The sequence below is a fragment of the Pleurodeles waltl genome, chromosome 6 (genome assembly GCF_031143425.1).
Source record: "Pleurodeles waltl isolate 20211129_DDA chromosome 6, aPleWal1.hap1.20221129, whole genome shotgun sequence".
NCBI classification, from domain to species: Eukaryota; Metazoa; Chordata; class Amphibia; order Caudata; family Salamandridae; genus Pleurodeles; species Pleurodeles waltl.
Window position 1 is genome coordinate 76,292,738 of NC_090445.1, and position 16,108 is coordinate 76,308,845.

The window sequence follows — 16,108 nt, forward strand, 5'->3', positions numbered from 1 at the left end:
AGAAGTTCCAAATCAGTACTTTGAGGTAACCTGAAAGATCGAGGAGCTGAACTGTTGAAGCAATCTGAGAAATATCTTTTGAAAAAGAGACTGTAAAAATAAACCAGAAAATACATTGATAACCTGATTGGACGTTGAAACCTGGATGTGACAAGCTGCTAATCGATTTTGACAAGGAGAAGAGTTCTGAGAAGTGAAACTGAATTGCTGAAGGAAGAGATTGTTAATTTTTTATTTTTGTTGCAAGTTTTCCTTAAGTTACTTATGCTTTCTGATTCTTTACAGATCATAGCTGATCTTGATAAGCAGGTTAGAGATGCTAGGCGATGTAAATATATGAGCATGGGTTTGGCAATTATGTGTGGAAATATGTGTATAGTGTTGATTGTGGGTATGTCTGATCTTGATGCGAAAGGAGCCAACCACACTTCTGCTTTTGAGACTACCACACTAACGGCTTTGGAGAAGTTTCAATTAGATGAGAAATATTTGCATGATTATACTAATGCTCAAGGAGAACTTTCTTCTAACGGGCCACCGACCACGGGAGCACCGCCAACAGGCTGGCGGTGCTCCCACGAGCATTCTGACTGCTTCTGACCGCATTCTGACCGCGCGGTCAGAAGCGGAAAGTCGGCGGTCTCCCGCCGACTTTCTGCTGCTCGGGGGAATCCTCCATGGCTGCGGAGCGCGCTCCGCAGCCATGGGGATTCTGACACCCCCCACCGCCATCCTGTTCCTGGCGGGTCTCCCGCCAGGAACAGGATGGCGGTAGGGGGTGCCGCGGGGCCCCTGCAGTGCCCATGCCTATGGCATGGGCACTGCAGGGGCCCCCGTAAGAGGGCCCCGCAAAGTATTTCAGTGTCTGCCATGCAGAAACTGAAATACGCGACGGGTGCAAACTGCACCCGTCGCACCCCTGCAACTACGCCGGCTCAATTCTGAGCCGGCATCCTCGTTGCAGGGGCATTTCCTCTGGGCCGGCGGGCGCTCTTTTGGAGAGCGCCCGCCGGCCCAGAGGAAATGTTAGAATGGCCGCCGCGGTCTTGTGACCGCGGTGCGGTCATTTGGCGGCGGAACCTTGGCAGACGGCCTCCGCCGTCCGCCAAGGTTAAAATCAGGCCCTTAGTCATCAGAGGAGGGATTGTTAACACAAATGTCTTAATTAGAAGTTATTAGTGAATGTTTATGTATATTGAATAATGAATTTGATAGAAAATGAATAACGCAGAAAAATAATGTGCATGTTTGAAATTGTGACCTCGGAGAATGGCCACCAGTATCCACGAAATGTACTAAATGAGTGATTAACATATAAAATATTGAAAATGAATTAGTATCAATGTAGTAATATATCATATTAAGAGTTATAACCGATGTTCCTTGCTTATTAATGTAGGCCTTAACTTAGCGAGTGTCTTGGCCTAGTCTTGCAAAGCCTCATGCAGAAACTGTATTTCTTAACGTTCAATGGAAAATGCTGACAAAATGAACTAACCGTGAACTGCTCATTGTTTTAGTAAAAATGCTTAGTCAATGTTTTCTATGAGAACCGACGGACAGGAGATGGAGCTACTAGTAATGTATCATTTTTGTGTATAACATGCATGAGATGTACTTTTCCAGGACGCAAACAATGAAGACACTGACTGGAGAAGAAGATGCAACATTTTTGATACCTGACGAGCCAGATGTTGAGAACATCGCAATTCGAACCAATCAACGACATTTGAACTATGAAATATTAGAATTCATAGATTTAGAATAGTAAAACTATTGGATAGAGTCATAACGTATGATTAATTGACCAATTGGAAATTGGGGGACAGTCTGGGTAACTTTGATATAACAACGTGACAGAGGGAAAAGAGAGGGGGAAAGGATTGTGATAGCAGACCTTATATTGAAATTGCGAGACCGCAGAGGTGATTCGAGATTCTGTCATTGGGCTCATGCTCTCTGACTGAGAGCCTGATGTGATGCTGATCGACTGATGACGAAGACTGACTCTGTTGTTGACCCATACCGTGGATAGGTAGATACGACAATGTGACTGAAATTATATTTGTGTGCCTTTCCTTTCTAGGTACCAACTGCGCGGTCTAAATAGCATTCTTAGCTAGATGTTTTCTAAGTTCTTGTTCCTAAATTGTTTTGCATGAAGTCCCACATGCTGATGCTAATCTGGGTTAGATGAGGTTTTCCTTACATGACGATGTGACAGATTATAGAGACAAATGATTGACGGACAGTTCTGCTGAACTTTATGACTAGGATTGCGTTATTGAGTTATTGTGTTTGATCTTCTTATCGACTTGTGCCAATGCTTTAGAATGTATTCTGACACAAACTTTGATTAGATTATGTTCGTGGCATCTTCTGGCTATTTAATGCTGTTGCACGTAATTGAATTAATCTCATGACTAAGTATTGTAACAAAGAGGGAAATAAAACTACTCAAAACGTGCATTAAGGTGTGGTTATTCTGGCTGGTCATGGTGTGATGTTTATTGCTTTTACTGATTAATTGATTAATGCTTTATCCAATGGTTATTGAATTTGTGCACGGATTACTGTGTACACTGGTCACATCATAAATAGGATCATCCATGCGAATCAAAAGGTTAATCGACCTATACGCGCCACCTTGTAAGTTTAATTATTAAGGTCCGACGCGCTAGCAACACCAAATAAACAGCAGGCTTTCTAAATACAGTCCTAACTTTTTGTCAAACTTGGGGTCATTCGATTCAGCGTTTTGCTGTAGCAGACAACAAACTTTCCTTTGCAAAGTATCATTGGAAACATCACACTTTTGGGATCTCCATATCTCCCAGGGCAACAGCCCCGACTCTTCAGTGTTCCCCTTCCTGGTGATCCTACTCCTGACCTGCTGCATAGTGACATGAAGGATGGCACTGTGGGAGCAGTCCAATTAGACCCTGAGGTAATGAATGAGCAGCCGAAGGAATGTTGATAGGGGCTGGCCAGTTTCTTTTTTTTTTTTTACTGGCTCTTGGTTTAACGCATGTCTACGTCAAAGAGACAGACACAGGTGACAGTTTGCCAGTGCAGGGCAGAACATACCAGATGTCAGACCAGGTTTAGGGATGGATTAAAATGGATTTGCCAAGATGTTGCACCTGGGGTTCACTGATAAATCTAGTCTTGTGGTACGAGTACCCAAGCAAGGTTCTACTGACTTGCACTTTTGTTTGGACTACTGAGCCCTCATTGAGGTGTCAAATAGAGATGTCCGTCCTATTCGAGAGGGGATCAGCTCATCAGTCAGTTAGCTGCAAGGTACTTGAACACCTTTGATCTGACAAGTGGGTACTGGCAGATTGCCGGAGCACCAAGTGCCAAGATGACAATTATTTTCTACACCAAAGAGTTTATTTCAGTTTAAAATAATGATCCTGACGAACAAGTTACTTGCAGGGCTGAATGAAATGTGTGGCATACCTAGATGATATTGGTGGGTTTAGCAATTCATGGTAGGAGCACATGAGCAACTATGGACGGGTGTTTGCTAGGATACGAGAGGCAAAACTGACTATCAAGTGTCAGATGGGGGAAGTCCTCTGTAGTCTATTTTGAGCATAAGGTGCGTAACGGGCAGATTTGCCTGTTGGATTTCAAAATCTAGTCTGTGATGAAGTGGGAGGTGCCCACTACTCACCAGGTATTACAGGAACTTTGTGGCAAACTACTGAAGCATAGTTGCCGCATTGACTTAATTGACCTCCACTTTTGTAAACTCATCTCTTCCCAAGCAGAGACCCCTTTCATTTCAGTACAAAAACATGTGTTATTGGACATGTAACGAGTGACGAATTGTGATTCCAACACATGGATGTTCCAGAAATATTATTATGTTCTGTAAATGTGGCATGTAGTTATGATAATCAAGCTCATTCAAAAACACATTCAGTGACTGTTTAGTTTAAAAGTTATTCCAGTGGTGTCATAAATATTAAGACCGTTCCTCTTCATAAATCTATTACATTACTCACTTGCTTTTAGGCTTCTTTCCTTTTGTTTTAGTAGAAAGTTTGAGGGTCTTCAAGATATGCAGGACAGGTTCAGTTTTTAGCTACGGTTTCCATTTTTGTTGACCGGTCTCCACTTTAGTTTGTGGTCAGCATTTTGTTCATCGTTTGTAGAAATTTTGAAAGTGGTATTCATTTGTAAACATCCTTTAGCCTGAATTGTTACACTCATATGCAACAAGTCTAATACATCCTCAAAACCTAAATCTCACAGTTTTAGAAGACAACACTTCAAGTAAACATGAACAAAAGAGGATGCAAATATTTAAGGATTTTATTTTACATCGGTGACATAGTATAGCATGTACAATAAACACATTTTGATACTGAAATGAAAAGGGTCCCTGCACTGGAAGACATGAGTTTACGACACCACAAAGCAGCTCAGAAAGGTGATCTGGACTGAGACGTGTCAGAAAGCATTTGAAGAACTGAAGAAGGCACTATGCAATTCACGTGTACTGAAAGCACCCGACTACAGTCAGCCTCTCATTGTACAAACTGATGACACTTTCCAAGGGGATGGAGCTATGTTATCTTAACCGGATGACAAAAGAAAACAGTGTCCGGTGGCCTTTATTAGTAGGAGGTTGTTACCCAGGGAGAGGAACCAGGTCGGCGTTTTAGAAGGAACTGTCATTTTCACCTAACTATAATGTCACTTTAAACTTTGTTTTTTCAGTGAATTTCTGAGTTTTCCTTAAATGTAAATTAAGATATTTTACCAGACCTAACTGTGATGTCACTTTAACCTTGGTATATTTTCAGTGACTTTCTATTTTTTTTCAAAAATAAAGTAATATGTGATTACCATTCCCAACAGCCTTTGGCCGTGCACAGCGTAATATTGCAGCAGGACCTGGTCTGTTCTGAAGTAGAGAAATGTATTCACCAGACCCAATGTTTGTGGACGTTTTAGGGTACCATTTAATCGTATGTGCTAATAACAGGTGAAGACAAATCTATTTAGTGAGGACAAAGGGGTAAACAAACATTTACTTATACAGTAATGAAATATACGTGAACTACAGTAAATACTGTGTACAATAACCTTGTGCTATTTTAGGAATCCTGTTAGAAAGAACATGAGCAAAGACCACACCACTGAGCAATACCCACGAAGTAGCAAAACAGCGAGCTATGGAACATGGCAAAGTGTGACTTAATGCTAAACCCCAAACCGGAAACCTGAAGAAATGTTCACTCTTCAAACACTTTGGGGGAATAGTACAATCTCTGCATTCTGTGGGGGCAAAACCTTTTGCTTACACCACACGTCTTGCTCATAGGAAAATAATATATTTCCTTAGTTAAATGGAACATCTCTCCAATCACTGAATTTTCTTTACAGTGGTCAATCCTAAGAACGGGTTAATTTTCAGGGCTGTTGAACACAAATGGCTGGACAGGGATGATACAGAGCTATGAATATTATTAGAATTTTAATACTGACCACATCAGACAAGTTTACATGTTTGTTTTAAATATAAACTTTTCAGTTTCTGTGCGCTGGGCTACACACAGGAGAGCTACTTGCGGGAAGCTCAAGAGCTACTAGTAGCTCACTAGCTACTCGTTAGGGGCCCCTTCTAGTCTTTCTGCTGAGCGTCTCTGGTTGTGTGTTCTCAGTGGCCTGTGGGATGAGTGTTTGTCCTAAATCTGCTCGGTTTGTATGCATTCTCAAACCTCAAAGTGATGAAAAAAAAGATTCCTCTTCCCCTGGGGAGACATTGCTGTAGAGTACTTTTGATGTTATGACCTTCAGTCACTGCACTGCTCTGGCCCACGTCATGTTCCTTAACTGTGGCCTCCACTTCCAGATAGACAGATCTTACCTTCACTCTTTAATCTCAACAATCACACACAGCTCTGTATGGGCTGAAGTGTTTTGACCTTTGTTCTGGGCATCCAATGCGGAGACTCAGGACCATCCTCTGTCCCTGAAGAGGTTGCCGTTGCTATATACAGCACTTGGCATGCATTATATCTATGGAACAGGCAGTTCCCAAAATATAAACAGCACAGCTTCAAATATTCACTTCTTATAATTCTAGGACTGGGAGGTCAAAACAAACATTTTCAGGAGGACAACTGAGGCAAGTACTAGCAACATGAAATAGTTAATAAAATAAACCCTCCCCAAGAACAGAGGAGAGCTAGCAGAATCTTTGGACCAGAAGATTGATGAGATTCCAAATACTGACCCCCTAGAGCTCCGGAATCATGAATCATTAGGCTGGTTTTCAACTTTTGGGCTTATGAAGATGGATTATATTACAAGGTGTCTTTTAGAAGCTTGAAGTTTAAAAAGTGTCCTTGTCATACTATGTAGCAAATCAATCTAATGTATAAAGAGATAGAAAAAAATATGATAGCTGTGCCTTTGCAGCAATTTTCAACTATCATATCCATGCTCTTGTGCACTGCCTTACCAGGAGAGTTTCTGCAGGGGGTTATCAAGATACCTTAGAGTTGAATTTGGTTTTCTGTTACAGTGCAGCAATAAGCTTACACTACTCGTATTGATTTTGTGTTATTGTTCTCTATGGAAAGAAGAAAGAAGAACAAATATTACCATTAAAATTATTATTTCTGCCTCAAAAGCATGTGGCTCTGTTTCATTGAAAAAAAGATATAGGATGCATTACGAGTGCTTTGAACATTTAAAACTCAAAACTTTGCAGAATAGAAAAACCGATAAAATGGATTTTCTTCAGTAAGTTTTTCTTCAGGCTTCTGGAGTGAACCCAAAAAAGTGACTTTTCCCAGACTACAAATCCCCCGCCTACAATGGAAGATGTACTGGAAGAAATGTAATCTTTGAGCAAATTTTGTTGAAATCAATACTGCTATGCAATTTAAGGAAAATAAACAGCCTTGTCAAGAGTGTCAGATACAGAATAAACAATTAGAGAAATGAAGATACTATGTAGAAAATCAATCTAATGTATAAAGAGATAGTTTGTATTTTCTGAATCTTCCATATGTTTTTCTAAAGGGACAATTTAAGCGTTTGTGGCATTCTGGAAGGTTTCAATGGTGACTGTATAGTTGTATTTCAATAATTAAATTGTCTTAAAATTGTGAGCACTATTGTCTGAAAAGCCTTACTTCTACTAATATATCTAACCCAGGCGACTTAAATATTATCTTCATTAAATTCACTGACTTGATGGCTGTAATCCCTGCTGCAAGTCAGAAAAAAAACTGTATTAGCCGAGTCATAAGGTTTCTAATTTTCTCTTTCATGATTTCTATCCATTGTTGAGGTCAATGACTGCTAGATTTGGTCTTCTACTTATCTGTTCATTAACAGATATCAAGAAGGACAATGGTACTACTTTTGAAGCCCCTGCAAAATTGCAAGATTTTATTTATCTTCACAAAGTCATGTATATTGACAGAAGTGGTGTTTGTTGAGATCTTTTCAATTGTTCTTTTCCTGCACTAATGTGTAAATTGTTCACTTAATACTCTTGGAAGATCTTTTCTATTTCTTATTTCAATATTTTTCTTTGTTATGCTACTTACATTATAGAACAGATGTGTTCTTTTGTCTTCTCCAGTTTGTAATTTGTGATAGGTGGACAGGATGCCTTCAAATGTAAATGTTTTATCTTCTTCCTAAGGGAATGGAGATTGTTTGTCCTAGTGTTTCATCTTCCCCTCATGATAGAAGTCTTTAAAAAAAAAAAAAAAAAAAACTATATTTTGGTTTTGTGCTTTGTTTTATTTGCTTGGTATTTGTCAGATGGTTATGGTAATGTGTAACCTTCTCATATATAACTGGTATATGAAAGGCTTTAAAACTCTTGGCAACCCGAAAAATAATACCATCAAGTTTTGCCACATTGGAAGACTATATTGTTTATTATAGGACACCCATTTATCACATGAGGAAGTTACAGAGGTTACCTAGTTTGGGGACAATTTTTCTTTGAAAAAAGTTGATGTATCCTAGTAACAACTTTATTTTTGGGGTTATTACAATCAACTAATAAATTACTTTTAGACAAGAATTCCAAATCTAAATTTGTCCTTTGACCTTTAGAATAGTTTTCTGCATAGAGCTTCAATCAACTCATGATGGCTGCTAACTCCGATCTAAGAGAATGTACATTTTACAATCTAATAATTCCCAATGAAGAATTAGACTGATACAAAGAACTAACTCAACCTGTGGTCCACTTTTGCCTGGTGCTATTTTGATATAGGTCTAAGTTCCAGTTGCTTTGTAAGGGAAAGCCAAGTTAAATCAATGGAGGTTTAATAACACCTTATTGCACGATCATTTGAGAGGCTTATTTTACTTTTTATATAAATCGAAAAATAAATGTTATCCAGGCATCTTTAAAGTGCATGCCGGGGGTTTTATTATTACCCTTAAAACGAGATGAACTTCGATAAAAAGGCCTTTGCTATTCTTGATAACATTAAAAATTTGGAACATTCTTTCTGTACGTTCCATAATAACTGGGTATGTTCAATAATAATTAAAGCAAGGATGGAATTCAATAAGAAATCAACAAAGTGTTTTGTTTTTTAAGTTAATGAAAAATACTACCTTGCTCAAAACAGATCTGGTAAATCTTTGGCTAACTTCTAAACATTAAAAAGACAGGCTGCATTTTAAGAGTGTTGTAAATTATAAGGGGGAGAAAGTATGTAAAGACACAAATCTATTGAGTTGTTTTGCAGACTACTATGAAATCTCTGTAGGTGACATTCTTTTAGACAGTTACTATTCCACATTAAAGAGAAAGATTGAGAATGCCATTACTTTTTCCTCATCTCATTTGAAAATTATATTGATTTAATTAAGACATCCCGCCCTGAATAATCTTCTAAAGGGCAGCTGATAGTTTGTTAAGTTTTATTGACAGTTTTCCAAGCTTCTAGGCCCCATATTGTTCAAACTTGCGAATTATTTTCTACTAATTGGAAGGTCCCTTTTTCAAGTTGTAGGACACAATTCCATTTGAGCAGATCTGTTGAAATCCCTGCCAGTCTTGAACACAGATAGGTGGGAAGGTGAATATTGCATTGACTGTAGAAAATGGTCAAAAACTGGGAAGGTATTGTAACAGAAAGACCAGATTGGACCTCTCTCTTTGGATAAATTGTCATAGGTGGGGGACAGAACAGGAAAACCTTGACACGGGGGGAATGGTACTCCACTGCACAGACTGTAGAGTAGAGAACAGACCATGGGTAAGTATCCAGTATAATCCAGGTTAAGCAAAATAAGCATATTAGCAAAGTACGCTTACTGATTTCAGCAGCAGATGTTATGCTGTGCCCCCAGCAATCCAGGACACCAGACAGAAACCCTAGGACACCACCATAAACCAGCAAGGAGCTGAAGGGGTAAGCAGGAGAGAGTATCGAGCACAACCAATATACATTTTAATAAATCTAATTACAACAATAAGATTAAAATTCATGGTACAGTGATATTTTAGAAAGACTAAATGTCTAGAGTCATAGGTCTGATTTCTTAACTTGAAAAATAAGACTTATCTCATCATCTATGACTTGATGTAAGCATTAGACCTTTCAAAAAATTGTAAGGGTCAACATTTTAATTTTTTTTTTTTCTGTTGAATGTTGTTAAAGAGTATGTACCTGATGTCCTGGTAGATTATGTGAAAGGAAGTATACCTACTGCCCTGGAGGTTTTAGGGAACACCTCAAACATTGAGCTGTATATGCAAGGGATTTCAATTTTGTTTGGCCAATTCTGACATGCAAAGATATGGCCCAAGATCCATGCTACTTCTCTCTTCTTTTACTATATTCTGATTTTTTTTATGTGACAGACGCTCTTGGTCTTAATTGTGCTCCAATAGGAAGAGTCCAGCCTGAACTGCCAGGCCAGGTCCACCCTGAACAGGAACACATGAAACCCAAGACCGTGTTTGCCCTGATTGCAGCTGTTCATTTTCATTGGAGCGTCTGTCTGGGTCCAGAATGAAGTGCCATGGTTTGGGATACAGTCTAGGTAATTACTGCTGATCACTTTTTGTGTACTTAAATGCAACTCACTAAAACAGAGGTTTTACATAATCATCAATTGTGGTCCCACTCCAAAGGTCATAACATTCATATGTTTCATCTATTTTCAAAAATAGAGACTTTTTGGTTGGAGATGTGACAGAAAATTACCAAGGGATGTGAAAGTTTTGTACCTCTTAAAACTGACAATATCCTTTGGGAGGTGTTCACGATATTTGGCCTGAATTACAACTACAAGTCACTTTGGTTAATATTGAATTAGTTTGTGGACTATAAGTAATAACATCGAACTACATTAATAATATTTCTCATGTTGCATGGTGGAATGTGGTTTGTCACAAGTATCAGTGAAATAGAATACTTTTGGCAGAATTCCTAATCCGGATACTTCTCAACAGAGGAGGTGATGTTCTAACTCTCTGGGAAAAATAAAAACTCAATTTTGTGCAGTCGAGTTCCACTACAGTGGAAGGCTAGTACGCTATTCTTATATCTTTTAGATGTGCCAATCACCAAGTGTCCACAATGAACCTGTTTCACTACATCCATTTAACAATAGAACTCAGGGAGGTTAAATTGCATCTTTTATTCCTTGCATGAAGCCAACATTGCAATGTCCTCTCCATTATTTGCTTATAAATAAATACAGGGTGAAAGAGCTCTTGAAATCAACAGCATATAATTATTGATCCACATATAAAACTTGTATTTTTAAACATGCATTACCTGTGGGCTGAGCAGTCAGACCACAATAAAAAATAATGTTTTCACAGCTAACTACTTTTATACTTGTCACCAATGCAAAAGTGAATATAGACATCTGCAAAGTGCAGTACACGGGTCGACATTGCGAATGAAAGGTCATCGAGACAGTACCTGAAAGAGGTTCACCCACATCAACCAATGACTGAAGAAAGCTGTTCAAGAGTCCTTTTCATTTGTTTTGTGATGTTGGTATTGTGTCTGTAAACCAACCTAAACAGACACATGTAAAAATCTTTATGCGAATCACAGGCCCAAACCATTCCTTCCTGCTTCGTTACATCTTTTTCTGTTAAGGTTTAGCCGTTATTTTAGAGTGAAAATCTGTGACACTCCTTTGGGGTGGGCCAACTCCACTTCATGGTTATGTAAAGAACAACTGAGTGTCAAGTTTCAAAGACTTTTTGGTAACCCCCCTTAGAATAGGTTGATGTGTATCTACAGCAACTCCATAGCCATTACATTTTGATTCAAATAAGTCCAAACCCAACCTGTATTCTAATGAGGAGAGGTAAATAGGCTTCTCACTAATATGTTTTTGAATCTGTAACAAAATATATCAAATGAAGCGAAAACTGGGAATATTTGGGTCGTGGTTGTATACAAAAAGAAAGGACTGTGCCCTCTTTGATTTATTGCAACGTCTGACATTATAGGGCCAATTCACAGAAGCATGTTAGAATAAGTTAAAAAAAGAAAAAAAAAAGTACTACTTCTATTCAAAAATGCTTTGTGAACTGGCTGCAAGGTCTATAAGATATCACAAATTAGCGTACGTTTTAACTTGCAGCCCTTGCTAGCTTCAATTGAGTTAACTGTGTTTATGTACTCAATAGCAATGGTTTGTAAAAGAAAGCTCTTGACAGGAAACAAGGTGTCATGTTAAAATTAAGTGATATAGAAACCACAAGTAGCACACAAACAAAATCCCATTGGCACTCTCAAATGATAAAACATACACTCTTTCGCAATAACATTGACACTAGGCACTGGCACTCACATGGTGGATCAGTGCTGCCTAGTTTATATATTTTTAAGACTATTTGGAGTAGTGCAGGCACCTAGAGGACAGTGTTAGGATTATATTTGCATCCCTGCAGTGCAGGGAAGGCCTGCATAGAAAAGGGTTGTATTTTCTTTTTACAGCATGTAACGCCACATTATGCAGTAAATACTCCTCAGTTGTTGTGATACGAAGGTACGCTGTTATAGTTCTATAATCCTTTTCTTACCTTCAGTAACTCCACATCTTGCTGATGACACTTTAAACTGATCTCAGTGGTCAGGCTCCGGAGGGCGATTTGTTTTTCTTCTAATCTGGTCACTTTCTGCTCGATGCTCTGTAAACTCTTCTTTTCTTTCTCCTTCAGATTGTGGAGGTGACACGATTTTTCCTCCTCCAAAAACTGCTGGAGCTTCTCAAACTCATTAGTGATTCGCTCTTCTTGGCTCTTAAACTGGTCCTGCAATATAAAAATAAATCACATATTCAGAAATATGCGATTAATCAAATGACTGTAGGTCGAATCAGTTGCCGCTGACCCGCGCCGCTCCTTTCCAGCATTGCTGCAGGCACAGCTCCCAGACTGCCCTGCGCCAATCCTGACCCTGCTCAAGGCAGATGTTGAGCACTCTCCATCAGTGCACGTCACCCTGTGACCCCCGCCCCTTTCAGAATGAAAGGATAAACAGTTTATTATCCTTTTGTTCTGAAAGCTTTGCAGCTTCTGCTGCTGGAGAGGGGGGGTGGACACTTCTCTGCCCCTGTGGAGGAGCTGCCCCTGGGTCGAACCCAAAAGACTGCAGGGTATTCATCCACTTGGTGATTGTATATGTCATATCAGGGCATTGGGCTTCCAATCGGAGAGCACAAGGCAGAGGGAGTCGTCCTTTTCCTCATATGGACATTTCCTATACTGCTATTTGATGCGTTGGCGGAAGATGTAAGAATGGAATGATTTTACAGCAATCTTTGACATATATTTATGGGAAAGTATTTCCCCCTCTCATTTGTCTTAAATTGCACTGTGGCAAGTTGGAGATCAGGGATTGATCTTAAGGTGTGTAAGGTTGTCTACGTAGTGAAGAAGTTGGGAGATGCTCTGTAGAAGCTGCTGTAGGCTGTGGGCAGCAGGCTCTGGCAGCCTGTGGTGGGTTGGACTCTGGGCCTGGCAGTAGTTCAGGTTTTGTGCCCACCCCCCACTGAACATGTCCAAAAGCCATGTACAGCAGTGGTTGACCGTAAATAAGACTAAGTGAAAGGAACAGCTGGATGTGGTATATGATCAAAGAACTCCAGAAATAACTGAAAAAAACTAAAGCGAAGTTATGGTTTGTTTCGGTCATATGGTTATAAGCCCTTAACATATTTTAAAAAACACTCAGAGAAAAAAAAAACACACACACACACACCTATTTGCTGTGTGCTGCGTAAACCTATACCATTTTGTCTACTTATGTTAAATATAGTTGTACAAATTGTGCCAATTCTGATGTGTTTACAACACTAGCAACTTTGATGCGAGAATTCACAGAAAGAATACTCAGCGTCTTGAAGTTTACATTTCGGAAGGTTTTTTTTGTATTTCTCAAGACCACTTTGTATACTTGAAATGCTTTTACTGTTTACGTTCTGTCATGTGTCTTCTACCTGTGACTGTGTGCAAAAAAAAGATTAAGTGTCCATGTTGTAGGTAGGAATTTAGTTTTAGATGTTCAGCAGCAGCAAGGGTGAACTTATGTTTTGAGAAGGACGACACTTGTACGTTGAATAGGAGAAGGACTTTATTGTGGTACATCCTATGCAACACCTGGCAGACTCAACCCCCAAATACTATGTTTCAGAATACCCACAGTCATATTCAGATGTCACTATGCAACAGTCTCCAGGTGACATCACACTACTGTACTATTCTCATTACAACATATCACCCTGTTTCCAGAAAAACAAACTAATAAAATATACAACATAGAAGAATGGAATTTATATAACTACAAAGAAAACTTAAAAAATGTAGTATTGACATAAGATAATAATACATTCCAACACATCTTTGCTAGACTAGATCAATATATATTATTTAGCGATTTGAATACGGATTATTTACTTTATATATTGACTATCAATTTCATACATAATCCTGTAAACGTTTGGGAAGCTTTCTAAATCGGCGGGAAACATTTTGGTTTTGAACATACCAACTCTCACTCTCATTAGAGCATGGCACTAAACTAATTTCTGCGACTTCTACAATTCACTTTCTAACAATACTTTGTTTCCCTTGACTTCAATGATTTGTTTAGGACATGAACATTTTGAATGGCCCTTCTTCTGGCTTTCCACGTATACTGTGGCCCACTCTCCCACCTTAAAGCCATGTGTCATCACTACCCTTTGATTATGTCTCTGCACATATTCATGATAATCAGTAGCTACATTTCTTTAAAATTTCTAATCTATTTTTTTTTTCTGGATGTTCCCTCAATCCATGCAGGAACAGCAGTGATGCTCCCTACTCTACCCTTAAGTACATAAAACATTTTCCCTAGGATGCTACATAGCAGTTCTGTTATGCTTGATACCCTCCATGCTTAAGAAATTGAAAGACATTACATGACTGGTTTTGATTTCCTTCATAAATTCCACTTCTGGACTTTTTGAAAAGTCGTCCATTAACACAATGGCATATCTACTATCCTGACCCTAACAATAAAAAGGTCCATAAAAGTCAATTGCTAATTTTTTCCACACTCTTGGTGGCAGGCATGAAGAGAGTCTCAGTGACAGTATGAGATATGTGGCTGCAAGTGCATAGCATACAATTCCTCACAAACCTATCAATATCATGATCCATTCCCAGGCCACCAAAAATCAATCCGGGCATTGTGTTTCATTGCAGATATTCTAATACAAACCTTGCGTTTTATTGCAGATATTCTGCGTTTCTTCAATAATGCTCTTAATACATGTACTTTTTCCGTAAAGGTTAAACAGATTTCAATATTCTAACAACCCTAGGAAGGATATCAACTGCTCCTTATCTTGTGGCTCTGGTGCCCTTTCTATTGCTTCAACTAGCTTCACCTTAGGGCATACCCTATCATCTGCAGGAATAAAACCAAAGTACGCAACTTCATCAACTGCAAATGTACATTTCTCCAACACAATAGTTAGTCCTGCATGTTTTGATCTTCGTAGTACATCTCAACTTGGCATCATGCTGACTCTTGTCAGCTCCCCACACCAATATATTTACTTGGTAAAACAAGACATTAGACAGCCCACTCAATACATTTTGCATCACCCTGTAGAATACAGAAGATGCTGATGCAAATCCAAAAGGCATGTGAACAAATTGTAATGCCCCTTCAGGTGTAATAAATGATGTCAAGTGCTTAGAATCAGAATACAAACATATTTGGTGGTATGCACTGGATAAATCTAGCATGGTATAAAATTTTGCTCCTCTCACACACATCAGTATTCCATTTATGTGGGGAAGCGGATGACGATCCACCCAAATACGATCATTTAAGTCCCTTAAATCCACATACAGCCGTAATTTTGCATTAGCCTTCTTGGCTAGCACTAAAGGACTAAGCTATTTTGAGGCTTTAATGGGCCCAATGACCCTGTACTGTATAAACACCCTAACCCAGCTTTTAACTGCTAACTTTGGTACAACATTCTGTCTTAAAATAATGCAGTGTTCAAATTCCTTTAAACAACCTAGTTTATCTTGAAAAAGTTTTGGAAATTTAAATCTCCACTCTTCTACTTATTTTTGATCTGTCAATAACTCTTGGTCAGGATGGTTCGGATTTAATATTATCCCAAAAGCCTTTGATCTCTTCATTCCAATGGAGTTTTCCCTCTTTCCACGACATACACTCTGTAGTGTGCAATTCTAGTTTTACATATCAACTCTGCAATAAAGTATCCCAACATTGGACGTTAAACTCCACAGTATTGTTCAGGTTCTATACCTGTGGGAATCCAGAACCTTTGATGCTTTTCCATACATTTTTGTCAATTAACAAACAGTGAAAAATAATCAGACCACATTTGTAATTTTACACCAGTAGCTTCAGGTTCACATTTTAGAAGATGATATGCCTCCCAGTTAATATTACTATTTTCTTTGTCAACATCACACACTACTAGCACCTCTACACCATCTAAATCTGTGTCAGCATCAGGATATCCATCCCTTGATCTTTCATCCCTCACTAAACACACTCTTGTATTATTTGGCACTACTCTTTAGTCTTTACACACT

At 38.9% G+C, this 16,108-nt stretch overlaps 1 protein-coding gene across 1 annotated transcript in view; it reads right to left on the reverse strand.

Moving 5' to 3' along the window:
• Window positions 1-16,108, reverse strand: part of LOC138301862 (E3 ubiquitin-protein ligase TRIM39-like) — a 134,875-nt gene that overhangs the window by 68,488 nt on the left and 50,279 nt on the right. The window contains exon 3 of the mRNA XM_069242354.1: window positions 12,062-12,292. Coding sequence (XP_069098455.1) covers window positions 12,062-12,292 — 231 coding nt within the window. The remainder of the gene's footprint in view (window positions 1-12,061; window positions 12,293-16,108) is intronic.